Source organism: Buteo buteo, chromosome 31 (genome assembly GCF_964188355.1).
Source record: "Buteo buteo chromosome 31, bButBut1.hap1.1, whole genome shotgun sequence".
Taxonomy (NCBI): Eukaryota; Metazoa; Chordata; class Aves; order Accipitriformes; family Accipitridae; genus Buteo; species Buteo buteo.
The window spans coordinates 1,785,306-1,811,964 of record NC_134201.1 but is presented as its reverse complement, the minus strand read 5'-3'; the positions used below and the strand labels follow the sequence as shown (position 1 = coordinate 1,811,964).

The 26,659-nt window shown below is 46.4% G+C and overlaps 2 protein-coding genes and 1 pseudogene across 2 annotated transcripts; 2 read left to right on the top strand and 1 right to left on the bottom strand.

Moving 5' to 3' along the window:
• Positions 1-2,869: 2,869 nt before the first annotated feature.
• On the top strand, positions 2,870-3,856 carry LOC142025992 (olfactory receptor 14A16-like). Its single transcript, XM_075018737.1, has one exon. It carries the CDS (start codon positions 2,870-2,872, stop codon positions 3,854-3,856), a length of 987 nt encoding a protein of 328 aa, XP_074874838.1.
• Positions 3,857-12,625: 8,769 nt separating this feature from the next.
• LOC142025991 (olfactory receptor 14C36-like) lies at positions 12,626-13,254 on the top strand (annotated as a pseudogene).
• Positions 13,255-19,984: 6,730 nt separating this feature from the next.
• LOC142025990 (olfactory receptor 14A16-like) lies at positions 19,985-26,385 on the bottom strand. The gene is made up of 3 exons (XM_075018736.1): positions 25,434-26,385; positions 21,768-21,829; positions 19,985-20,008 (listed from the first exon to the last, which is right to left on the bottom strand). Exons 1-3 carry the CDS (start codon positions 26,383-26,385, stop codon positions 19,985-19,987), a joined length of 1,038 nt encoding a protein of 345 aa, XP_074874837.1.
• Positions 26,386-26,659: the final 274 nt, after the last annotated feature.

Here is a 26,659-nt window from a genome sequence, read left to right as displayed (position 1 = left end):
AAGAGCCAGAAGTGCAAGAGCTGCAGCTCCCGTCTGTCTGCAAACGCCAGGAGGAGGAACTGGGTGATGGAGCTGCTGTTGGACATTTTCTTCCTGTGGGAATGTGTTGCTGTCAAAGTAGAAAAAAGACAGTGAAGAGTCAGGGCATTATTCTCTGAGCAATATCAAAGCCGGAGGATATCAAAGCAGGAGGATTCCCAGCTCCGCTGGGTCTGTGGAGTCAAAGCGGGGAGCTGAGTCCTGCTTCAACCCAAGGGCTTCCTGGTCAGGATGAGAAGCCTGCATTGCCTCAGCTGAATCCCTGGCCTGCACAAGGGAAGCCAAGCCCCTCCCTGGCCCTGTCTGTGTGTCCATTTTCTTGTGGGTGAAGAATATCGATGTCGAGAGGGGCACGTTGACACCCATCACAGAGAACCGCACTCTGGCAGGGCAAACCATGCTGCTGGAATCAATCTCTCTCTCTACTGTTGGTGATTAATTCAGGTGATTTTGCAGCATGCTCCCCAGGGGTGACTCCGGTGCCTTTCAGGAGCTGTCAGCCCCAGAGCTCCAGAGACATCTTCAGGGAGCCCAGAGCAGGCAGAGGAAAGTGCTGCCTTGGGCTGGTCCTCTGCTGCTGGGCTGGGCTGGGCTCCTGGGATGGAGCGAGTTCATTACAAGCAGGCAGCACTGCAGAGAGACAGCTCTATCCAGGAGCAGCTCCTCTGCAAAGCGCAGCAGGGCTGAGGACACTGCCTGCAGGCACCGAGGGGAGAGGAGTGAAGAAGAGGGAGGTTAAAGGCAGTCAGCAGTTGGAGGACAAAGGAGGGCTTGTTGCAGGACGGATCTTCACACGGTAGGTCTCTGACTGCAGGGCAATGCACAAGAGTATCCTGACGGGATCTCCAAAAGCTGGCACAATCCACAGCTTATGAGCTCTGTAAATAAAACTCACAGTTTCTCTACAGTAGACAAGAAGGATGTAGTCCAGAGCAGGAATTCCCTGCTGCACCATCAGAAGGAAAGTGCATGACAGCTACTTTTTTCTGGGGACGGCTGCAGGGCTGTGAAGGCATTTGTGCAGGGCACCCCCACCTGCCCCGAGCTGTGCTTTAGAGCAGGGTCCCTCTGCCCCAGGGGGCTGTGTACCAGGGCACAGTGATCAGTAGGTCTGCTAGGAGCCTGTTAAAGTGCATGGAGCCACTGCCCTGCCTATGGACAGCACCCCCTTTTCTGGACCCATCAGGGTTGTTCTGAGCTGCCCTTCTGCACCTGCAAAGAGGAACATGCACCCAGCCAGTGCTCTGCAAACAGGCAGGTTTCTGTAGGTCCAAGATGGGTGTGCAAAGGTTGGGATGGGGTCTGTGAGTGCTGACAGGGAAAAGAAATGGGATAGGAAAACATCTCCCAGGAAAAAGTCTCCAGGCAACAGGAATATGATCAGGGTATGAGAGGAAACAAAGCGCAGAAATGCTGTGGGAGACAGAATTCAAAAAACTCTTTATGATCTCCTCCAGTGCAGACCCCTTCCTCTGAGCAAGCCCCTTTGGTTCCCCTCCTTCCCAGCAAAGCCTTTGCCCTCAGAGCTGGGGGGTCCAAGGCATGAACCATCTCCTCAGCAGCCAGAGCTCCAGCAGAGCCGTGGGTGCAGCTCTCCAGCCACGTGCCCATTTCCCTCTGCAGAGCTCAGGGCTGAGAGCATCTGTTGGTGTCTGGGAGGAGGTCTGAACAGCTGGGTAAGGGTAATGCTTCCTGACTGTCCGGCTGCCTCTATGCTTGCCTCTCTCAGCCAGACCCTCACTGTATTTTCCCATGTTTCTCCAGTTGTTTGTGTTGATTTTAGTGTTATTTCATTCTTGCTGCCAGGCTCTCTGGGAATGGCAGTTTCAGCTGCAGAGTCACACTCTGACCTTGTGGGTCCTCCTATGCAGATGTGTTCCTGGAAACGAGGTGTCCCAGTTTTCACCTGTGGGGCTGTAGGCAATGCATTCTGTGGGGCTGGGGAATGAGCTGGTTTTCCCTGGATTAGATGTAATCATTAGGACATTGGCTTTAACTCTTTGGAGTGGCTTTCCAAGCTGTGAGCTGTCCTTAAGCATGGAAATCATTCACATAGCATCTTTCTGTTATCTGAAAGCCCACAAAGACACGTGCAGAGATGCTATCTATAACTGAGGAAATGCTGTTGGGTTGATGAAATGAGCCGTGTGTGTCCTTTTGTAGAAAGAGGGTGCTGAGACCTTGAGAAAGGGTGAGACATTTAGTGGTCTGCAGTGGGTCCCTCTCCTTTCAGTAGTGTCTGGTGGCTTTTACTGGTACCACAGGAGTGTGATCGCCCTCCATCTGAGAAAACTGCAAGCACAGGGCAGCTGGGAACAAGCCCAACCAGTTCCATTCACTCCTCACTAAGCCACAGTGAATCTCTCTGACTCTCATGTCTCATCTCATGATTTCTGATTTCAGAGAACACTCACATGGAAGGATGGGGGAAGTACTTACCCCCCCCCAAACTTCTTTCTGCCACCCACATTCTTTAACACTGGGAGTGCAGATGCTGCCAAGCCCTCCTGTGTTAGGAGTGATTTTATCTGACATATTCTGAATATCATACCCAGCCCCCCTGCCATATTCCCATCTACCCACTGCAGCGGGGCTGGGTCGACTCCTCAAGAGACAACGGGCAGAGGCCCTGCTCCAGCACACAGAGCCACAGAAAATGAAGCTGAAGAGCAGAGGCAGAATGAAAGTTTCTCCTGAGGAAGCGAAAAGGGTGCATATGTGTCAGGGGGAGGGTGTATGAGACATATCTTTGGTTTTACTCAGAGATGTTTGTGGTAACTTGTCACTGCCTTTTCCTCCTTGGACAGTGCCCCGTGTCCAGAGGACGCATATGCCCAACAGCAGTTCCATGACTGAGTTCCTCCTCCTGGCATTTTCAGACAGACGGGAGCTGCAGCTCTTGCACTTCTGGCTCTTCCTGGGCATCTACCTGGCTGCCCTCCTGGGAAATGGCCTCGTCATCACCACTGTAGCCTGCGACCACCACCTCCACACACCCATGTACTTCTTCCTCCTCAACCTCTCCTTCCTCGACCTGGGTGCCATCTCCACCATTGTCCCTAAAGCCATGGCCAACTCCCTCTGGAACAACAGGGCCATCTCCTACCCAGGATGTGCTGCTCAGGTCTTTCTGTTAGTCTTTTTGATCTCAGCAGAATTGTATCTCCTCACTGTCATGGCCTATGACCGCTACGTTGCCATCTGCAAACCCCTGCACTACGGGACCCTCCTGGGCAGCAGAGCTTGTGTCCACATGGCAGCAGCTGCCTGGGTCTGTGGGTTTCTCCATGCTGTGCTGCACACTGCCAGTACATTTTCACTACCCCTCTGCCAAGGCAATGCTGTGGACCAGTTCTTCTGTGAAATCCCCCAGATCCTCAAGCTCTCCTGCTCAGATGCCTACCTCAGGGAAGTTGGGGTAATTGCAGTTGGTGTCTGTTTAGCATTTGGGTGTTTTGTTTTCATTGTACTGTCCTATGGGCAGATCTTCAGGGCTGTGCTGAGGATTCCCTCCGAGCAGGGACGGCACAAAGCCATTTCCACGTGCCTCCCTCACCTGGCTGTGGTCTCCCTGTTTATAAGCACTGCCATATTTGTCTACCTGAAGCCCCCCTCCATCTCGTCCCCATACCTGGACCTCGTGCTGGCAGTTCTGTACTCGGTGGTGCCTCCAGTTGTGAACCCCCTCATCTACAGCATGAGGAATCAGGACCTCAGGGATGGCATTAGGAAACTGATTACATGGGCTACTATTTTGCACCGAGAAACTTCCCAACTCTCCACAAATGACTGCCAGGGTATACCACACCAGTCCTGATTTTGTTGTTGTGGTAGTTGTTCTCTTTCTTCTCCTTCTTCTTCTTCTTCTTCTTCTTCTTATCATTATTATTATTATCATTTTCTTTCTTAATTTATAATGTTCCTACAGTAATGTTTGGTTTCCTTTTACATCTAAAGAGGTATGAACCCCCTCTGTCTTACCTGGAGCCTCTATAAAGGTGTCTAATGCTTGTTGAGAGCTGAACACATTACAACATCTGTGTAATAAAATGAGATCTCTTCTGTGCTGCGCATGAACACTGGGCTTGTCTTCAAATGCCAGAGTCAGGAGTTGCTCAGGGTTCTGCACGACTGCAGGAGCAAAAGCCTCTCAGTCACCTTGTGACCATGTAGAGATCAAGGATTGGATTTAGGGCTCACCCGTCAGTGTCTAGTGACAGTGGAGGCCATGGCTGGTCACTGAGTGACATACCCAAGGCTGTCACATGTCAGACAGGGCAGACAACGTCATTCTCAAGGGGAAACTGGAGCTGCCTGGAGATCCCCCAGGCTCTCCAGGGATAGAGTGTGCTTGAGATGGGCAGTGAATGGAGCCCCACAAAGTGAGAGAGCACCCAAGGTGGAGTCACCGAAGGTAAAGGGCCAAATTGGTGTATCCACAGGGAAACAAGGACTCTGCAATCCCAGAGGAGGCAGCAGGGACCCCACAGCATGGGTGAAGGAGTCTGGAGAGTGATCAGTGTCACCCCCATTCAGTGGAGGCCCACTCATCCCTAGTGTTGATGCAGAGGAAGGCTGTGGGTCACTCAGAATTGCTGTCAGGGCTTGCAGGCGCTTGGACGTGTCTCGGACACCCCGGCACTGCAAATGCAGCAGGCCACACAAAAGTGTGAGTAACTAACTGCCACCCTCCATCCCCACTGGTTAGAGAAGGAGCTCAGACCAGGTACTCGCATACAGGAGCTTCTTTTGTGCACATCTGCACTGCAGCAAGAGGGTTGGTCTGTGGGGTGCATGGGGGAGCTGAATACCCATCCCCTCCGAGGGTTTCTAACCAGAGGCTGGATATCTGCGCTGGCTCAGCGGAGTCACTGCCCTACAGAAGGGGAAATGGACCTCTTGCTGTCACTGCCTAGGGACAGAAATGGGGGTTAACAGAGGGGGAAATCTCCATCTCTTTTAGACACCTGCTCTCGGTGAAATCATGCTCTTGGAGTTAGCTCCCCTCCACTCTTTGGAGGGGGAATTCAAAGACGCAGTGAGAGAATTGATTTCAGAGCTATTTTTCATCTGGAATACCTTGCCCAGCCCTATGCAGTCATGGCACCCATGGTATCTAAGGGCAGGTCTGCAGTCTGCTTGGTTTTTCTTGTTGCTGTCTCTGTCACACTTGCGATCCTACAGAAATGTTTGGATTCATCCCAGCTCTGCTAATGGTGAAACCTGCTGTGTGTGACCTAGAAGCATTCTGTACATGCTTACAACACTATCACAGCTGGCTCCCCAGTGCTATGTCTTTAAAAAGTGTCATCTCACCACCACAGAGACCTTCAGTGCAGGTCCTGAAGACCAAGCTATAATTCAAACGATCATGAAAGGACATTGTCAAATGTCAGTTCAAATGTGATTTTAGCAAAAGCCAGACACAGGAAACTATGAAGGCCAAGGGTTGAAAAAGAAGTGTGGGGCTGTAGGAGAGCGAGGTCTCAGAGAATGCAGTGTCTGTGTTGGTTCCATGGCTCTCTTGCTTTACTCTTGCAGGAGCAAGACTATTTTGGTCAAAGGGAGGAGGTGACAGGCAGCGGGGAAGAAGACTTGAATACCTCCAAGAATAGGGAGGACACAGCCTCTCTTGGCAACTGACTTCATGGTGAAAACACTTCTTGTTACCTGGTGCCTTCTCTGCCCCAGGCTGAACAAGCTTTGCTCCCTCAGTCTTGCCTTAGATGGCAAATGCTCCAGCCTGCCCCCAACCCAACAGTCTCATACAGCCCAGAATGCTGTTGGTTTTCTTGGCTGACAAGGCACACTGCTGGTTTACGTGCAGTTTGCCATCTACCAAGACCTCCAGGTCATTAATAAAGCTATCAAGCAGAAGAGCTCCCCGGACAGGACAGACCTTTGCAGTACTTCACTTGCTCCTGGCTCCAGGCAGAGTGTTACCTGTTCAGGAGGATGCCCTGTCCTCTCTCAGCAGCTGTGGATGAAGCCCCACAGATTTCTATGGGTCAAGTTCTCTCCTTGATCCTTGTGCACTGTTGGAATTTCCTCTCCTCCTTGTACAAATTTTGAAGAATTTAAGCCTATTGCATAAGAGGAGACAGTCAGACCTGAAACTGAGAAGAAAACTACATTGTGCAAAAATATGGAGCTTCCAGGAAGCTTCCAGTTTAAGGAAACTTCAGGAATGGCCACCAGCTCAGTCATTAGGCACAGTTATTGTCTGCTGTACTGACCGAGCTTTGCTGGAGCTCCTTTCAGGTGTAGGGGGCTGGAGGCAAGGAGTTTTTCCTTTCCCCATGTCCTCCAGTCAGTTCACGGTGGTGCATGGAGGGAGGACAAGAGAGTGACACAAGAAAAGTTCACACCAGAGACAAGGGAAAGCTTTTTCCTCATGACGACAGCCAAGCACAGGAAGTGGCTGCCCACAGAAATAATCCCATTTCCATTCTTGGAGGTTTTCAAGTCGTAACTTGGATCAAGTGCTGAGCAACCAGCTCTTACCCCAGAGTTGCCCCTGCTGAGCTGGAGACCTCCTGAGGTCCTTTCCAACCTGAGTGTACTGGTTTTGGCTGGGACAGAGTTACATTTCTTCACAGTAACTTGTATGGGGCTGTGTTTTGGATTTGTGCTGAAAACAGGGTTAATAACACACTGATGATGTAGTTATTGCTGAGCAGCCTTTGCACAGCATTAAGGCTTTTTCTGCTCCTCACGCTGCCCTGCCAGCGAGTAGGCTGTGGGTGCACAATAAGTTGGGAGGGAACACAGCTGGGACAGCTGGCCCCAACTGACCAAAGGGATATTCCATACGATGTGATGTCATGCTCAGAAATAAAACTGGGGAGGTAGAGGTTGGAAGCAGCTGCTGTTGCTTGGGGATTGGCTGGGCATTGGTGAGCAATTGTCTTCTTTTGCATCACTTTTTTTTCTTGGGTTTTATTTTCCACTTTCTTTGAGGGGTTTTTTGGTTGTTTTTTTTTTCTTTTTTTTTTTAGCAAGTTCATCACTAATCTTGTCATGTAGAGACAACAGCGTGGAGAGAGGGCAGAGGAAAAGTCCAGCATGCTGGTGGGTTGCTCCTTGTGAGGCCTTGTCAGCTGTAGCAAAGTGAGAGCCTGTCAGGACAATGGGCATCGTGAAGCCATCAAGTCAACCAGAGCATAGGGGAGGGCAGTGGAGATGCAGGTAATGGTGACATGATTGGGACCTCAGCTCTGTTAGGGGGCAGCGAGGGACAACTGCTCTGGAAGGCAGAGCTAGCTGGGAAGTGAGGGGTATCCCCAGGTGAGCAGGGAGGGGGCCTCACCAGCCTGAGCTGCCACCAAGGGAGCAGGGCAGGCCAGGGGGTTGGCAGCTGGAGGCAGTTCAGAGTCCAGGTCATCTGGCGAGGTTCTGATGATGGAGCAGGTCCAGGGTCAAGCCAGGAAGTTGATGCACAGGTTGGGGTCAGGATGAGGCCTGGTAAGCGTTACCTGAGGGGTCAAGCACAGCCCAGAGCTGTCTCCTCTGCAGCAGGACCTCAAGTAGAGGAGCATATCGCCTGCATCTCTCCCCCATTGTGCGCCTTCCCCTCTGCCGGAGAAAGGGGCTGAAAGAGACTGCCCTGTGATGCTGCTGTGGAAGGTGGTGTGCACAGCTGGGTAAGGTGGAGGGTCTCCTGGCTGCCCATCTGTCTGTCCCTCGGCAGGAGGATGACACTGTTGCTCCTTGTTTTCCCCATCTGTGCCTGCTGCTCCTGTTCCAGCTCCCAGGCTCTTTGGGACGGGGCGTTCAGTTGCATTGCAGACACTTGACCCTGTTGATCTTGGCATGGAAGTGTCTGCATGGAGGTGCCCAAGTCCCCTTCTAACCTGTTGGGCTCCAGGCAATGTAGACCATGGGGCCTACGTCTATAGCCTACATCATATGGCTATGGGTCCTACGTCTTTTTCGAACCAACACTGTGTTATTGTTTTCTCGTGGGAGTCCTACCAGGCTGTAGGTTGCCCTCCAGTAAGGCACAGCTCTCCCTTTGTGATATCTGTGATAGCATCATGGTATCAGAGAGTCCTTGGTTTGGTCCTCCAAGTCAGGCTACTTATGCATCACACCTTGTTTCTTACTTTCTCCATGTCAAGGCTAAGAAAGGCAGAGGAGTTGGGAGATCTGCACTTTTAAACTGCACTTCTCCTTTTTTTAGCACAGTACAGTTTCTTTTCTGGTGAGTAACTCACAAGTGTGACTGCTGTTTAGCTGAGAGCACATGGCAGCACAGGACAAGCCGTATGGGCAGATCAACTTCTGACTGCAGGAAACTACACCTCCATGGGTCTCTATTTTCAGTGAGAGCAACGGAAAGGATTTCTACCCCTGCAGAGAACACCTTCCCAGTGTGATGGGGGCATCTCATAAGTAATTAAAGGTAGAACTAGGCCCCCTCTGCCGCATTCCATGTTGTAGAGAAGAGCGTGTGAGGAGCTGCCTCTGTGGATGCACATGTGCATCAAAGCAGCTCACCTCCATTCCCCATGGAGTGACTGCAGAAACGGTACAGACAATACACTGGTGTGAGGACGGGGTCTGTCTCATTGGAATGAAGACCCCTGGAATGGGGTGGGTGACCCTTGACTTCACATCCCTAGTTATCTCCTGAAGCTTGAGTGGGACCTGGTGGGGATCAGCACAGCTGTTATAGACATGGGTTTAGGCCCACAAGTGCAACAACCTCCAACTGCTGGAAATGGGGAGTCTGCTGAAGACCGGTCGATATCACTGGGCCAAAGAGAAGGATGTCAGAAATTCAAGGCTGGCCTAGGGGAAATGATACTGTCATTGTCTACAGCTAGCTTATGGGATGGTGCAGAGGAGAATGAGTCAGACTCTTCCCAGGTGGGCACAGTGGAAAGTTGAGAAGCCGTGGGAAAAAGTTGGGCCATGGGAAATTCTGGCTAGGCTTAAAAGCAAAGAATCTGCACTATAAGGTCTGTCTGGCACTGGGAACGTGCACCCAGAAAGGCTGTGGGATCTTCACAATGGAGATAGTCAAGCCTCAACTAGACATAGTGCCATGGGGGTTTTTGGATCGTAATGGATGACTACTTAATATGGGGCAGAGAGGCACCCATCCGTCATCCCAACCAACCACCTAGAAAGGTTTGCTCCTTGCTGGGGACCAGGATCCAGGTTGTTGTGGTGGGACGTCCAAAGCTCATCTGGCCCTCTGACTACTACCTCCTGCTCTTATTCCAAGTGGGCACAAATCACACTGCCAGGGGAAAGAAGTGACAGTATCAGATATGACTACAGGGCTCTGGGGGGTGATAGTGAAGGGCATGGGGGCCCAGATGGTGTTCTCCTCAACCTTGTTGGTGAGGGGAAAGGGTGTTGGGAGAAAGGCACTAACAGGACAAGTTAATAATTAACTGCAGAACGGGTGTAGAGGACATGGTTTTGGGTTCTGTGCCCATGGCACCCTCTTTACAGACCAGCATCTGCTTGGGAGAGATGGGATCCACCTCTCTAAGCAGGGCAAAGCTGTTTTTGCCAACAGGCTGGCTGACCTCATAAGCAGGGCTGTAAACTAAGAAGGATGGGGGAGGGAGGGAGTAACCAGCAGTCCTCTAAGGGAGTGATAGATAGGATCACTGAGCAAAGGGCATGGGGTGATGTGATTGGAAGGGATCACAAAATCAGTAAAATGGGGCTCAAGTGGGGTCAACTCCAGCACTTACATGTAAGCAAGGAAATGCCTACAAAGCACCATGGTGGAGAAATCTCTCACACCCTCTCCAGGAACTCAACATGCTGGGCTGCCTCTCTAAAGTGCCTCTCTAAAGAGGCCCCACTGTATAATAAACTGCCAGAAAATGAGAGGCAATATGCCCTGTTCACTGACAGATCCTGTCGCATTGTGGGAAAGCATCGAAGGTGGAAAGCTTCTGTATGGAGTCCTACATGACAAGTTGCAGAAACTGCTGAAGGAGAAGGTGAATTGAGTCAGTTTGCAGAGGTGAAAGCCATCCAGCTAGCATTAGATATTGCTGAAAGAGAAGAGTGGCCAGTGCTTTATCTCTATCCTGACTCATGGATGGTGGCAAATGCCCTGTAGGGGTGGTTACAGCAATGGAAGCAGAGCAACTGGCAGCGCAGAGGTAAACCCATTTGGGGTGCCGCACTGTGGCAAGATATTGCATCCCGGCTAGAGAATCTGGTTGTGAAAGTAAGTCATGTAGATGCTCATGTACCCAAGGGTCGGGCCACTGAAGAACATCGAAACAACGAACAGGTGGATCAGGCTGCCAAGATTGAAGTGGCTCAGGTGGACCTGGACTGGCAACATAAGGGTGAGCTATTTGTGGCTCGGTGGGCCCATGATACCTCAGGCCATCAGGGAAGAGGTGCAACATATAGATGGGCTCGTGACCGAGGGGTGGACTTGACCATGGACACTATTGCACAAGTTATCCATGAATGTGAAACATGTGCTGCAATTAAGCAAGCCAAGCGGTTAAAGCCCCTGTGGTATGGAGAGCGATGGCTGAAATAGAAATATGGGGAAGCCTGGCAGATTGACTATATCACACTCCCACAAACTCGCCAAGGCAAGCGCTATGTGCTGACAATGGTGGAAGCAACCACCGGGTGACTGGAAACACACCCGGAACACTCTCCTAGTGTTGCCTTGAAAAGCAGGTGTAGTGGCGACACGACACCCCAGAAAGAATTGAGTCAGACAATGGGACTCATTTCTGAAAACCTCATAGACACCTGGGCCGAAGAGCATGGCATTGTGTGGGTGTATCATATCCCCTATCATGCACCAGCCTCAGGGAAAATTGAGCGATACAATGGACTGTTAAAGACTACATTGAGAGCAATGGGGGTGTGGAACTTTCAAACATTGGGATACACATTTAGCAAAAGCCACCTAGTTGGTCAACACCAGAGTATCTGCCAATCAGAGTGGCCCTGCCTAGTCAGAATTTTTACATACTGTAGAAGGGGATAAAGTCCCTGTAGTGCACATAAAAATACGTTAGGAAAGACAGTCTGGGTTTCTTCTGCCTCAGGCAAAGGTGGGAAACCCATTCATGGGATTGGTTTTGCTCAAGGGCCTGGGTGCACTTGGTGGTTGATGGGAAAAGATGGGGAAGTCTGATGTGTGCCTCAAGGGGATTTGATTTTTAGGTGAGAGTAGCCAGAATTAAACTGTATGGTATTAGTTGCTATGTAACCCTGCTACTGTACGTTATCAGTACTGTAATTGTTATATGCTATATCCATAGTACTATAGTAAGAATCACTTAGATCAAACAAGAATGAACCATGATAAAACTGAGCGAAGTGCAGTAGTGATGGAACCAGAATGCAACAATCCAATGGTGCACACCATCCTCGTGCTACGTCCAATGTCACCTGCTCGTCACACCGCACTGAAGCCCAATCTTGCTCTACTGACTGAGAGGACTTTGCACCATCCCTCCTGGCCAGAAAGACTGGTATGACAGCTGGAGCCCAGAGTCGGTAACTAAATGAACTCAATGAACATTTTATGAACACAACCCATAAACTAAAGGAATTATATCTGTGTGTGTGTGTATACATATATATATATATGTATCTCATTGTCTATATATCTCAAAAAGATGAAAAAGATGATGATGATAGACCGGGATGTAACTGAAGGTATGGGAACTGAGCATAATGTCAATGGTATAGAATAAGCGGTGGATACTGTCCTGATTTCATCTGGGATAGAGTTAATTGCCTTCCTAGTAGCTGGTACAGTGCTATGTTTTGAGTTCAGTATGTGAAGAATGTTGATAACACACTGATGTTTTCAGTTGTTGCTCAGCAGTGTTTAGTCTAAAGTCAAGGATTTTTCAGCTTCTCAAGCCCAGCCAGTGAGAAAGCTGGAGGGGCACAAGAAGTTGGCACAGGACACAGCCAGGGCACCTGACCCACAGTGGCCAATGGGGTATTCCATATCGTGTGACGTCACATCTAGTATAGGAACTGGGGGGACTGGGGGCAGGGGGAATTGCCGTTTGAGGACCATCTGGGTGTCGGTCGGTGGGTGGTGAGCAATTGCACTGTGCATCATTTGTACATTCCAATCCTTTTACTATTAACTGTTGTCATTTTGTTAGCGTTATCATTATTAGTTTCTTCTTTTCTGTTCTATTAAACCGTTCTTATCTCAACTCATGGGTTTTACTTCTTTTCCCAACTTTCTCCCCATCGCAGTGGGGGGGGGGGCAGGGAGTGAGTGAGCGGCTGCGTGGTGCTTAGTTGCTGGCTGGGGTTAAACCACTACAGCAGCTCTTGCACTTCTGGATCTTCCTGTGCATCTACCTGGCTGCCCTCCTGGGCAATAGCCTCATCATCACCACTGTGGTCTGCAACCACCACCTCCACACGCCCATGTACTTCTTTCTCCTTAACCTCTCCCTCCCCGACCTGGGCTCCATCTCTACCACTCTCCCCAAAGCGATGGCCAATTCCCTGTGGGACACCAGGGCCATCTCCTACCAAGGGTGTGATGACCAGGTGGGTTTTTTTGTTTGTTTTCTGTGCTACAGCAGAGTTTTATCTTCTCACCGTCATGGCCTATGACTGCTACATTGCCATCTGCAAGCCCCTGCACTACGGGACCCTCCTGGGCAGCAGAGCTTGTGCCAAAATGGCAGCAGCCACTTTGGTAGTAGTTTCCTTTATGCTGTGCTGTACACAGCCAATACATTTTCACTACCCCTCTGCCAAGGCAGTGCTCTGGACCAGTTCTTCTGGGAAATCCCCCAGATCCTCAAGCTCTCTTGTTCTTACTTCTGTCCCAGGGAAGTTGGGCTTCTCACGGTTAGTGCCATTTTTGCTTTTGGATGTTTTGTTTTCATTGTGCTGTCCTACATGCAGATCTTCAGGGCTGTGCTGAAGATCCCCTCTGAGCAAGGACAGCACAAAGCCTTTTCCACATGCCTCCCTCACCTGGCTGTGGTCTCCCTCTTTATCAGCACTGGCACATTTGCCTACCCAAAGCCCCCCTCCATCTCCTCCCCAACCATTGACCTGGTGGTGTCATTTCTGTACTCAGTAGTGCCTCCAGCAGTGAACCCCCTCATCTACAGCATGAGGAACAAGAAGCTCGAAGATGCCATTAAGAAACTGATTTCATGCCCATTTTTCAATAGTGGAAAGCTACTACCTCTCTTCACAAATGATTCACAAAGTATCTGATTCCAGATTGGTTTGGGTTCTTTTTGTTTTCATTTGTTTGTTTAGGGTTGGATTTTTTGGTTTGTTCTTTTTGTTTGTTTTGTTCTGTTGTTTTGTTTTTAATATCATTATTATTATTATCATTATGGCTGCTGCTACTGTCATTCATGGTTATTATGTTACTACACAAATGTTTGGATTTGTGTCACTTCATTGGAGGCATGAACCTACTTTGTCTCACCTGGTTCCCTTATAAAAGTGTGTCTAACAGTGGCTCAGAGCTGGCCTCTTTCATAGCATCTCGGTAAGAAAATGGGATCCCTGCAGTGCACTGCTGTCAGTCGGGGCTCATTCCCCAAAGAGGCCTGAGGAACTGCACCTCCGAAGTTCCTCTTCCTCCATGTTTTCTGGAGTAAAAAGCTCAGCGTTTGAAGCCTTTTAGAGACATAGGACTGGATTTAGGAGTCAGCATTCAGTGTCTGGTGACACGTAAGGTGATGAGTGTAATTGAGGGATGTACCCAGGGCTTTCCCACAGGTGACACTGAAGACACCCATCCTCTAGGAGGGGAATCTGGAGCTGTCTGGAAAGCATGGTGATTCTCCAGTGTCAGCATGTTCCTGGGGTTGTGTGGAGATGGAAGTGGTCTTCAAAAGTGGGGTTCAGGGCCTAAAGTGCAGGGCATGTGCAGACCTCCTCTGGGCACTCTCCTGTTCCTCCCCACCTGCCTACAGCAGGAATTCCCACAAAAGGACACACTAGTCCAGGTGTGGTCACACCAGTGCTCCCTGGAGAGGGACGAAAACTCCACATGTCTGGGTGGCCACGCTCATCCTACTGTTACAAATATTCTCATAAGTTAAAATTTTATATATAAGCTGGGTTTGATCAAAAGGTAAAGACTGTAGAATATAGGGGTTTGAAGCTCGCAATGTAGTCATCGAAACTTAGGAACATACAAAATGTGCTGTATACAGTCATAAGAAAATAAGTATTGTCTAAAATTAGTTAACCATAGAAACTTCGACCGATTTGTTAGTTTGTAGTGTTTTGTCCTAAGAAACTAAGAGAGATCGTTATGGACCTTAGTTCTGTTGCTTAGAAACCCCACTTTGATCAAGATTCCAGTTAGTGGAATTAAGTAAGATTAACCAATGAATGTTATAAGATACGAATATTGATGAGGTGATGTGATTGAGGGCCAATCACTAGAAACATTAAGTGTAAGAATTAACATTGAATGTACTTTATGTAAATCTAATGCATGATGGCAAGATCGTACTGCGCAGAATCACATAAGAGAGGTCAACTATCGGACAAGGTGAGGAAGACTATGGAAGACCACCAGAGGGCTTCTGAAGACCACCAGAGACTTCACCACGCCTGCGTAAAAGGACATTTACATATGCTAATGATTTATCGGACAATTCATGATTATGTATGGCATTTCCCAGAAATCTAGTGAATATGTATAACAGGTGTGTATTTAACCTGCATGATTGAATCAGACAGGTGCACACACTAGGTGGAGTGATCCCCTGTGTGCCCAGCGCTGCAATAAAGAAGTGCCTGCTTCTTAACTTCTCATTGCTGTTAAGGAGTTTTATTCCGGTTTTCGGCAACAGTTTTGGCGACCCAGATGGGACCTTGCGAGTGAGACTGGACGAGATCGAGTGTTGATCGAGCTCCGGCCGGCACCGAGGGATTCTCGGGGAGAACCATCACTCTCGACTCATAAAGCTCCTCGCAACGTTCCCTGGAAAAAGGGTAAGGCACTTCTTCTTTGAAACTTGTTTGGATAGCCTGCCCATAAGGCGCGGCGAAAGCTTCGCAGGGTTGGGGCTGAGAGGGTACCCGTTTGTGTAGTAGCCTAGGCGTCTGCCCGTAAGTCATAAGCGAAAGCTATTGCAGGGTTGGACAATTTTGGGGAACAAGGGAACCTATATGCTATAGAGTTCTCAAAGGTAGTACCTCCGACTGCGGTTGGAAGTTTTAAGTCTGAGTATATTTTGCTGATTAATAATCTTGCCAGGGGATATTGGTTATGACTCTTGCCTAGGGAATTCGGTTCTGTCCGTGCCCTAGACAAGCAGGTGGACTCCATTACCTGGCAACAATTGTGGTGCTTCCGACTGCGGTTGGAAGTTTTAAGTCTGAGTATATTTTGCTGATTAATAATCTTGCCAGGGGATATTGGTTATGACTCTTGCCTAGGGAATTCGGTTCTGTCCGTGCCCTAGACAAGTAGGTGGACTCCATTACCTGGCGACAATTTTAGTACCTCCAACTGAGGTTGGAAGTTTTAAGTGTGAGTATATTTTGCTGATTAGTAATTTTGCCAGGGGATATTGGTTATGGCTCTTGCCTAGGGAAGTCGGCTTTATCCGTGCCCTGGACAAGTAGGTGGACTCCATTACCTGGCAACAATTGTTATTTACATTTGTTTGATATCTGGTATTTGATACATGCATTTGGTATTTGAAACTTTGTACTTGATACTTGGTTTGGTATTTGACATTTGATATTTAATTATTGACATTTGATACTTGATATTTGATATGTATATTTAATAGATATTTGGTATCTGATATATAAACATAATGACATTAGCCAAATTATTTAAGAGTAAGAGTATGGGAAATTTATCCACTGATGGAAAGATACCAAAAACATCTCTGTTGGGATGTTTGTTGGCACATTGGAGTGAATTACATAATGACTTATATAAAAATCAAATGATTGAATATTATAATCATTGGTGGCCCTTGTATGTTTTGGAAGATCAGGAAAAGTGACCAACAAATGGAACTTTAAGCTATAATACTATATTACAGTTAATGTTATTTTGTAGAAGAGAGTAAATGAAATAAAGTGCCATATGTAGATTTTTTTTTCAAGTGAAAGTATCTGAAGAGGACCAGAGGGGAGTCTCCCAGTAAAACCTCTGGTTACAACTAAACTGATAGAACAGAAAATTGAATTTGAATTGACACTAGAGTCACCTTTTCAGCTTTAAATACCTTAGAGGGAGAATTAAGTTCTGAAGAAATTGGTGGTGTTGGTGCAACAAGTGAATGAGAAACTAGACCCTTTTTAAATCTTTAACAATGAAATTAAAAAAAGCAATGGGTCACTCAACAGTTTTTGTATGTGACAATTTCTCTTAAACTCCTGCTAAGGAGAGATTTATTTGAGAATTTAGAGGCAGAAATTAAATGTTAAAATGGAGAGATTAAAATTTTAATTCCAGGAACTAAACATATCGAAGCAGTGGCTTTGTTGTTGCAGGACGGTCACCGAAAGCAGAGGATCATACCAGTCACAGTAAATAATGCTGTAATTCTAGTCGTCTGGGCTGAGGAAGTTCCTGGTAAATCCAAAAGAACAGAGCCTGTGAGAATTGATTTAAAGCCAGGATCGAGTCCGGTAAGAATTAAACAATACTCCCTAAAACTGGAAAGTCGGAAAGAGTTAGTACCAATAATACAAAAATTTCTAAAGTACAAATTGTTAATAGAATGTGAATCCAAATATAATACCCCAATTTTGCCTGTTAAAAAGGCTAATGGAAAAGATTACAGGCTGGTTCAAGACCTTAGAACAATAAATCAAATAGTACAAGATATGCATCCGGTAGTAGCAAATCCTAATACTTTGTTAACAACCCTAACAGAGAAACAAGAATGGTTCACAGTGTTAAACTTAAAAGATGTCTTTTTCTGTATTCCCTTGAATTCCAATAGTCAAGAGCTTTTGCTTTTGAATGAAAAAAATCCTGAGACTGGGAAAAATGCAATATACATGGACAGTCTTGCCTCAAGACTTTAAGAACAGCTCTATCATTTTTGGAAATCAATTGGCACAAGAATTAGAAATTTAGAAGAAAGAAAATAATCAAAGAATCCTGTTGCAATATGTAGATGATTTATTAATTACAGCTGAGACGGAAAAACAATGCACAAAGTTAACTATTAACTTTTTGAACTTTTTGAATATCAGTAGATATCGAGTGTCAAAAGAAAACGCCCAAATAACCCAGAGAAAAGTAACTTATTTGGGTTTTTAAATCCTGAAAAAAAAAAAAAAAAAACCAGAGACAATTAGAAACTGAGAGAAAAGAGACAATTTGTCATCTCCCTGAACCTAAGACTCTAAAAGAATTGTGAACATTTCTGGGAATGGTTGGGTGGTGTCACCTGTGAATTGCAAATTATGGCTTGCTGGTCCGACCTTTATATGAGCAGCTCAAAACCTCAAACAATGGATTTATAGATTGGACTGATGCCGGGAAAGTTGCTTTTAAACAACTAAAAAACAGGCTTTAATAGAGGCGCCAGCCCTAGGCCTGCCAGATCTCACAAAGACATTTGAACTCTTTACTCATGAAAGAAGAAGTATAACTCTGAGTGTCCTAGTCCAATATCTGGGACCAAGTCGGCGAGCTGTGACCTACTTCTTGAAACAATTAGACAGTGTGAGTCTGGAATAGCCTGGTTGTCTGAGAGCCGTTGCTGCAACTGTGCTACTGATCCAGAAAGCTTATAAGTTCACCTGAAAACAAAGGATTACTGCGTATGTTCCCCATATGATAACTATTGTGTTAAAACAGAAAGGGGGCATTAGTTATCCCCAATAGAATGCTGAAATACCAAGTGGTGTTACTAGAACAACGTGATGTTTACTTAAAACTACTACCATCGTTAACCCTGCTATGTTTTCAACTAATCAAGTTAAAAGAGAACTAGAACATGACTGCTTGCAGACAATCGAAGGAGTTTACTCCAGCCGACCGGATCTCTGAGATGCACCACTGGAAGAAACAGATTGGGAACTGTATACTGATGGAAACAGTTTCATCCATGAAAGAAAGCGTTTATCAAGATATGCAATAACTACTACTGAGGAGGTAATTGAATCATAAGCTTTGCCTTCAAATATCTGCCCAAAAGACTGAATTGATGGCTCTTACTTAAACACTGGAACTAAGTCAAGAAAAACGAGTCAACATTTGAACAAATGCAAAGTGCTTTTGGAATAATACATACACATGAAACAATATGGAGAGGAAGAGGACTGTTATCTACACAAGGAGCCACCATTCAACATGCAGAACAAATACTGAAATTGTTAAAAGCCATCCGAAAACCAATAACAGTCACTATAATATACTGTAAAACACATCAGTTAAGTAAGACTGTTCCTGAAAGAGGTAACCGATTGGCTAATAAAGCTGCTAAAGAGGCTACAGAAAAAGACATCCTAGCACTAGTTTCAGAGAAAAGTGTAAAATTGTCTAAAGAAGTTCCAAATAATAATGAAAAAAGATGAAGAATTAATTATTAAATTACAGACTAACAAAATAAAATAGGATAGGCTATAACACTGATAAGTCAAATAATAGTCCCACCCACGATAATAAGAAAAATTGCCCTAGCTGAACATAACAAAGTATATTAATGAACAGAAAGTGAAATATGACAAAGATTGTTTAAACAATTATAAGCGGATATAAAATTTATATATAAAATTATCCCCAAATGAGTAATAAGATTATCTTTGGAATTATTAAATAAGGAATTATTTTTAAGAGAATATTAGCAAATTGATTTTATAAAATTGTCTTAAAAAGAAAGATATATCCTAGTTTTAGTTGATATTTTATTAAGTGGCCTGAGGCTTTCCCTTGTTGCACCAACAAAACGAGAAAAATAGTTAAAGTCTTACTCAAAGAGACGATACCAAAATTTAGAGTGCCTGTAAGAATGTCATCCGACAATGGCCCTCATTTTATAACAAAGATTATGAAACAAGTTGAGCAAAGTATTACCTATAGATTGAGACTATCACACCCCATATAGACCACAAGCAAAGAAAAAAAAAAAAAAAAAAAAAAAAAAGAGAAAAAAATATACCCTTAAACAACAGTTGAGCAAAATTTGTTAAGAAACCTCACTCACATTACCCATAAGAGTCTTATGTTTTAAGTATTTTGAGTACCTTTGGAAATATTTTTTTTTTTAAAAAGAGTGTTAGGATTTCTTTAAGAAATTCTTTTTAAGAACTGTGTCAGTATGTCTCCACAGCTGGATCCTTAGAATTAGATAAAACAGCCCATCCCTTCTGACCAGGAGATTAATTTAAACAAACAAAAGAAAAGGTACAATTTGTGTGATTTGTCTAATTTTTTTTTTAAGAAGAAAATCAATCATAAAACTATAATCATCCAAGCTGTTACAAGACAGTAAGATAGACAAACAATCCCAGAATTTATAATTAATAAAAATTATAGTGAAAGTATTGAAATAATTTTCAAAACTTTCAAAGGGGGGAAATGTTACAAATATTCTCATAAGTTAAAATTTTATATATAAGCTGGGTTTGATCAAAAGGTAAAGACTGTAGAATATAGGGGTTTGAAGCTCGCAATGTAGTCATCGAAACTTAGGAACATACAAAATGTGCTGTATACAGTCATAAGAAAATAAGTATTGTCTAAAATTAGTTAACCATAGAAACTTCGACCGATTTGTTAGTTTGTAGTGTTTTGTCCTAAGAAACTAAGAGAGATCGTTATGGACCTTAGTTCTGTTGCTTAGAAACCCCACTTTGATCAAGATTCCAGTTAGTGGAATTAAGTAAGATTAACCAATGAATGTTATAAGATACGAATATTGATGAGGTGATGTGATTGAGGGCCAATCACTAGAAACATTAAGTGTAAGAATTAACATTGAATGTACTTTATGTAAATCTAATGCATGATGGCAAGATCGTACTGCGCAGAATCACATAAGAGAGGTCAACTATCGGACAAGGTGAGGAAGACTATGGAAGACCACCAGAGGGCTTCTGAAGACCACCAGAGACTTCACCACGCCTGCGTAAAAGGACATTTACATATGCTAATGATTTATCGGACAATTCATGATTATGTATGGCATTTCCCAGAAATCTAGTGAATATGTATAACAGGTGTGTATTTAACCTGCATGATTGAATCAGACAGGTGCACACACTAGGTGGAGTGATCCCCTGTGTGCCCAGCGCTGCAATAAAGAAGTGCCTGCTTCTTAACTTCTCATTGCTGTTAAGGAGTTTTATTCCGGTTTTCGGCAACACTACTACACTCCCCTGTTCAGCTGCCCTTGTTCACGGTGAGCGCTCACCACTAGCTCGCATGGTGTCTCTTCTAGTGCCCAGGCCATCCTCTGGAGGGTCATTGCTCATCCAGTCAGTTTCCAGATGGCTCTGGTTTATGGGGTTATGTTTCCCCAGATGCAGGACCAGTCATTTCTCCTTGTAAAACTGAAGAGGTTTCTGTTGGCTGAATCCCAGAGTTTCTCAAGGTTCCCCTGAACTGAAGTTCCATTTGGTCCAGTCTTAATGTTTGCATGCAGATGGCTCACCCTGGTTGTGGTGATCCATCACCAGAAGATAAAGGCATGAGGACTTGCAGGGCACTACAATAAAAAGAGTTACTAGTTTTGTACTGTGTGAGAAACTGAAAGAGTTAATGTCTCAAACACTGTGGTGGGGCAAGTGCTGCTTAAAGACAAAGCCTGCACAGCAAGGAACCAAGGTGAAAAGCCCATCAGCTCAGAGATCAGCAACAGGAGAGAGAGGGCCTGCCCAGGGTGCTCAGCTCCCTGTTCTGATAAGCTGTTCTGATACAAAGATCAAACAATGGCCAAGTCTGCAGGGAAGAAGTTACTCCCCAAAGCACCCCCAAGCCCAAAGGCTCACAAACTGCTCATTAGCCTGACCAGTTTGAGTGCCCGCCTGAAGGAGGGGCAAGGATGATAGAAGGACACAAACTGAAGCCCCAGGTGCACAAGCCCACTGGAACTGGACCCTCAGCTGGCTGAACCAAGGCTGGACCCTGGACCGCTGAAATCTTTCTCTCTTCCTTTTTCTCTCTCTGTCTTCTTCTCTCTTTCCTTTTCCTTTTCCACAATCCCTACATCTCATCTGTTTCAAGACATAAACCATTGACCAAGTCTGAGACTAAGAGTGGATGCTCTGAACCTTGTGGCTCAAGGGGAGGGATCTCCTTATTCCCTGAATTGATGTATATGGTTACCCTGGTTTACAAGTTTTATGCCAATTCCTGTTGTGAGAAACCCTGTCACCTACTACCACGCCTCACCAGTTCAGTTTGCTTCTGTGATGAATAAAATCTTTAACTGATTGTTTGGTGCCCTTTCACCTTAATTTAGCCTGAGGGAATTTCAACACCCTGGTCTGTCCAGTCTGGGTCATGACACGGGGGAAACTGCTTGCAAACAGGCTGAAGGTATCACTGATGTTCCCTCCCTCAGCAGGGGAGAGACACTTCTTTCAAGAAATAAAATTCTGCTCTCAGAGACAATGTTACATCTACATGCCAACTTTTTTGGTCTTATAATTAGGCAGGATACCCTTAGAGTGAAAGGTAGGGATCTTCTTTACTCCCTCTGAGGGAAGGGATCCATGGGTCAATAGAGGGTTGTCGGGGAGAAACAAGGGGATGGCAGGTGGTTTTAGCAAATCCTTACAATCATGTCTGAGCCCAGAAATGGAAAGGGTTGATGTCTGTGTGTCAAGGAGGAAGAAGAGGAGGATTGTCCTGGGAAGATGGCAGGAAGAAAGGCCCTTCATGTGCAAACAGGGATGATGATAGAGACTTTTCCATCTGGTGTGCATGGCTCAGCCTGGCAGAAGGGGAATGCCCACTGCTGGGAGTGAATGTGCCTAGTAATGCCCCATGAGCTGACCTCGATCTCTTTCCTTCCTTCACTCCCCACACTTGGATGGACCTCAGGAAAACATCTATCAGTCTGGAGGATGTACAAACACCCCAGACTAAGGTCCCATGAGTGCAGGGGAAGCAGAAGGGTTTGTGAGACACATGGGCATGCAGGGAGAGAGACATGCAGGTGTAGCAGTAAGTGCATTAAAGGAAGGAAGAAGACTTGAAATATTGGGGGGTATCATGCTGAAGTGAAATAGGTTGAGTTTGTGATTTGAGGCAGCAGAAGAAAAGACGTGCAGTTCAGTGTTGGGATGTGGATATAAACAGAGGATTCAAGTGAGCCGGGGGGGGGGGGGGGGGGGGGGGGGGCTGGGACTCTTGGCTGATTGAAAAGCATTAGCAGGTCTTTGGAAGAAGCTGCACAGCTAATCAAGAATGCACAGCCTTTGGCAAAACCTCAGAAAACCACAGCTTTGTGTTTGAAGAAATAGTCGGTGAGGACAGAAAGTCATCCATATAGCTTGGGACACCATGGTGTCAGAGTGAGGTAAGGAAGCAGGAGTGGTGGTTAAAATCTGCAGAGAAAGAGACACAGGCACAGAACAGGGTAAAACAGGCTGTGGTGGGGATGGCCCCTTTGTGGGGTTAGGGATTCCCTAGCAGAACTAAAATCCTTGTCCTTTTGCCTATGGCTGCTGCCTTTTCCACCGCAGCCGCTGAGACGACACCAGTTCCTTACAACCCCAGTGCTTTGTTGCCTCCTCATCCACACTCCATAGAACCGGGGAGGAGTCCTATTGGTGTCCTGCACTCGACATCTTCTAACTGCCCCACATCTCACTGCTCCCTGGAAGAGTCCTGAGCATGCCATGAGGGAAAGGGTCCCCATTCCTAGGGTATGGGGGTCAGCGCTTGAACATCCTGCTTGATGAAACACATCCAGGCCCCTCACAGCTGCCTGCATGGTTGATTTTCAACCTGTAACCAGTGCCTCTGCGTCCCTGCTTCACCAGGCCCCAGCGACGGTCACCTTGTCATCTCATTCCCTCCATGATCGCTTCAACTATGGCCCTCAGTGGGACTGAATACCACCTTCAGAAACTTGGAGATGTGCTGCTGACTTGCCCTTCTCTAGAGGCCAGTGAAATCTTCTTTCAGTATCTGCAGTTCAGGAACTTGGCACCAGAGGGCTCATTTACATGCCAAATGCCCTAACAAGCCAAGCCTCTGCGCATAACTTATCTTCCTTAGTTCTTACATGATTACTTTGAGGGGTTTCTGGAGTGCAGTCCAAGTGAAAAGTTTTCAATACCAAATATCAGTAAGAAACAATTTCGTCTTTTTCCGTTTCTTATTCTGCTTCTTATTTTTCTGCTTAGACATTAAGGGATACCAGCAAACTCCAACTGATACTGATTCTCAGCATCTCCTAATTGGACTCTGAATATGCAGAGAAGCCAAGACCCTGTATGTCAAACACTCTATGGGCAGTCTTTGTCCCTGCCTCCAACCTCACCACTTCTCTCATCAGCCACCTGGGACTTACAGCACCTTTATTCAATTCTGAGCTTTCTCCACTACAGTCAGGAGTTGCATGTTTCAGCCCATTGACACCAGTGGCCACCTGCTTCACTTGGGGAACAAGCTGCACACAGTTACAGAAGGGTGTTTCTCAATTGCCAAAAAACAAAACCAAAGGCAGGCATGGTTCAATAAAAAATAAACCTCTGCAATAAATTCCTCTGCACCTGAATGTCTTCCATACTTTCCACAAGCCCTGCCTCTACATCACAAAACCCTGGTGTCAGTCCTCGCCCTGCGTGGTGACACACTGCAAGATATACACTGATATTTTTCTCTCCTGGGCACTTTCCCACCCCAGGCCAGCTCCCCCTAAACTCTTCCCACTGTTATCAATATTTGATAAAAGTTGAAATTTCACATAAGTCGGGTTTGGTTAAAAGGGTAAAGATTGTAGAATACAGGGGTTTGAAGCTCACAATAGCTATAGAAACTTAGGAACATACAAAATGTGTGGTATGCAATCATAAAAAGAATAAGTATTGTCTAAGATCGGTTAACCATAGAAATTCTGACAGATTTATTAGATTGTAGTGTTTTGTCTTAATGAACTGAGAGATCGTTATGGACCTTAGTTCTGTGGTTTAGAAACCCCACTTTGATCAAGAGACCAGTTAGTGGAATTAGGTAAGATTAACCAATGAATGTTATAGTATAAGAATATTGATAAGGTGATGTGACTGAGGGCCAATCACTAGAAACGTTAAATTTAAGAATTAACATTGAATGTACTTTTATGTAAATCTAATACATGATGGTAAAATTGTACTGTGCAGAATCACATAAGAGAGGTCAACTATCGGACAAAGTGAGGAACACTATGGTAGACCACCAGAGGGCTTCTGAAGACCACCAGAGACTTCACCACACCTTTGTAGAAGGACATATGCTAATGATTTATTGGACAGTTGATGATTATGTATGACATTTCCCAGAAATCTAGTGAATAAGTATAACAGGTGTGTATTTAACCTGCATGATTGAACTAGACAGGTGCACACACGCGGTGGAGCGATCCACTGTGTGCCCAGCGCTGCAATAAAGAAGTGCCTGCTTCTTAAATTCTCATTGCTGTTAAGGAGTTTTATTCCGGATTTCGGCAACACCACCTACCCTGACCTCTCTTCACCTCCCCTGCCCTCTCCCCAGCACAGCCCAGTCTGGCATGGCCCCACAGCAGTGCCCACCACAGGGTGTGGCAGAGCTCTGGGCACTCACCCCACAGCCCCAGACCCTCTGAAGGGCACAGCAGCTCCTCGGGGGTGGAGAGGGATGAGCCCCAGGGCTGCGGGGCAGGTGTGGGGGCATCTGCAGCACAAGGCCTGAGGAGATCCCCTTGTATGATGGAAATGTTGCTGTGCAGGCCAGCTCTGTCACACAAGTGCCCATTGCCTGTCCTTGCCTGCGGTCACAGGCCTGACACACAGCAGGACTCTCACCAAGCTTGAAGAGCACTCAGGCCTTCCTCCAACCCAAGGGTTCAGAAGGAAAGCATGGAAGTGGGAAGAGAGCAGCTCAGGAAAGACCAAGTGCTGGTGCTCCCTGGCACTGCTGCTGTGCCAGGACTCTTTTCTTCTTCCCCTCTGCACACAGGCACTGCTCCCTGCAGCTGCAGAGAAGGTCTTGGAGGAAGAAACTTGGAAAAACAAGTCACTGCAGGGCCCTTTATTTTGCTTAAACACACAGAAGGAACAGCGCATTTGCACAGCCTCCAGGGCACACAAAATCTGGATAGACTGTGAATTAGAAACTGGAGGAATAAGAACATTTCTTTACAGAAAGCATTCAGATAAATAAAACAAAGGAAAAAAAGACTAAAAAAATAAAATTGACTTAAAAAAACACACATGAAGACAGGGAGAGCCTGCAATGAGATGTGAGTACTATGCCGAAGACAACAGGCAGTTTCTTGATTCTGAAAAGCATCCTGTCATTAGTTTTCTCAGGGCATCCTTGATCTCATGGTTTCTCATGCTGTAGATGAGGGGGTTTACGGCTGGAGGCACCACCGAGTACAGAACTGCCACCACCAGATCCAGGGATGGGGAGGAGATGGAGGGGGGCTTCAGGTATGCAAAACTGGCAGTGCTTATAAACAAGGAGACCACGGCCAGGTGAGGGAGGCACGTGGAAAAGGCTTTGTGCCGTCCCTGCTCGAAATGGACCCTCAGCACAGCCCTGAAGATCTGCCCATAGGACAGCAAAATGGAAACAAAACACCCAAAGACTAAACAGGCACTAACCACAATTACCCCAACTTCCCTGAGGTAGGTATCTGAGCAGGAGAGCTTGAGGATCTGGGGGATTTCACAGAAGAACTGGTCCACAGCATTGCCTTGGCAGAGGGGTAGTGAAAATGTACTGGCAGTGTGCAGCACAGCATAGAGGAACCCACAGCCCCAGGCAGCTTCTGCCATGTGGACACAAGCTCTGCTGCCCAGGAGGGTCCCGTAGTGCAGGGGTTTGCAGATGGCAACGTAGCGGTCATAGGCCATGACAGTGAGAAGGAAATACTCTGCTGAGATCAAAAAGACTAACAGAAAGACCTGGGCAGCACATTGTGGGTAGGAGATGGCCCTGTTGTTCCAGAGGGAATTGGCCATGGCTTTAGGGACAGTGGTGGAGATGGACCCCAAGTCGAGGAGGGAGAGGTTGAGGAGGAAGAAGTACATGGGTGTGTGGAGGTGGTGGTCACAGGCTATGGCAGTGATGATGAGGCCATTTCCCAGGAGGGCAGCCAGGTAGATGCCCAGGAATAGCCAGAAGTGCAAGAGCTGCAGCTCCCGTCTGTCTGCAAACGCCAGGAGGAGGAACTGGGTGATGGAGCTTCCATTGGACATTTTCTTCCTGTGGGAATGTGTTGCTGTCAAAGTAGAAAAAAGACACTGAAGAGTCAGGGCATTATTCTCTGAGCAATATCAAAGCCATTTCCCATAGACCCTCCCACTCTCACACACACAGACCCTTGTCCTTTTCTCGGAGACCTTCCTTCAGGTCTGTGGCTGGAGCCCTGCTTGGTGCTGGCCGAGTGTGCAATGAAGAGCAGGGCCTCTGCCCACGGGCTCTTGAAAAGTCAGCCCTGCTCTGCAGCAGTGGGTTCATGGGATCAGTGCG

Excerpts from the sequence above, each read along its gene's own strand:
- LOC142025992 (XM_075018737.1), top strand. The coding sequence starts at position 2,870 with ATGCCCAACAGCAGTTCCATGACTGAGTTCCTCCTCCTGGCATTTTCA.
- LOC142025990 (XM_075018736.1), bottom strand. The coding sequence starts at position 26,385 with ATGTCCAATGGAAGCTCCATCACCCAGTTCCTCCTCCTGGCGTTTGCA. Across the intron at positions 21,830-25,433 it reads AAACTGCCTGTTGTCTTCGG|CCTCTTCTTCCTCCTTGACA; the intron begins CATAGTACTCAC and ends CAGGACAATCCT. Across the intron at positions 20,009-21,767 it reads TTCTGGGCTCAGACATGATT|TACGATCTTGCCATCATGCA; the intron begins GTAAGGATTTGC and ends GATTCTGCGCAG.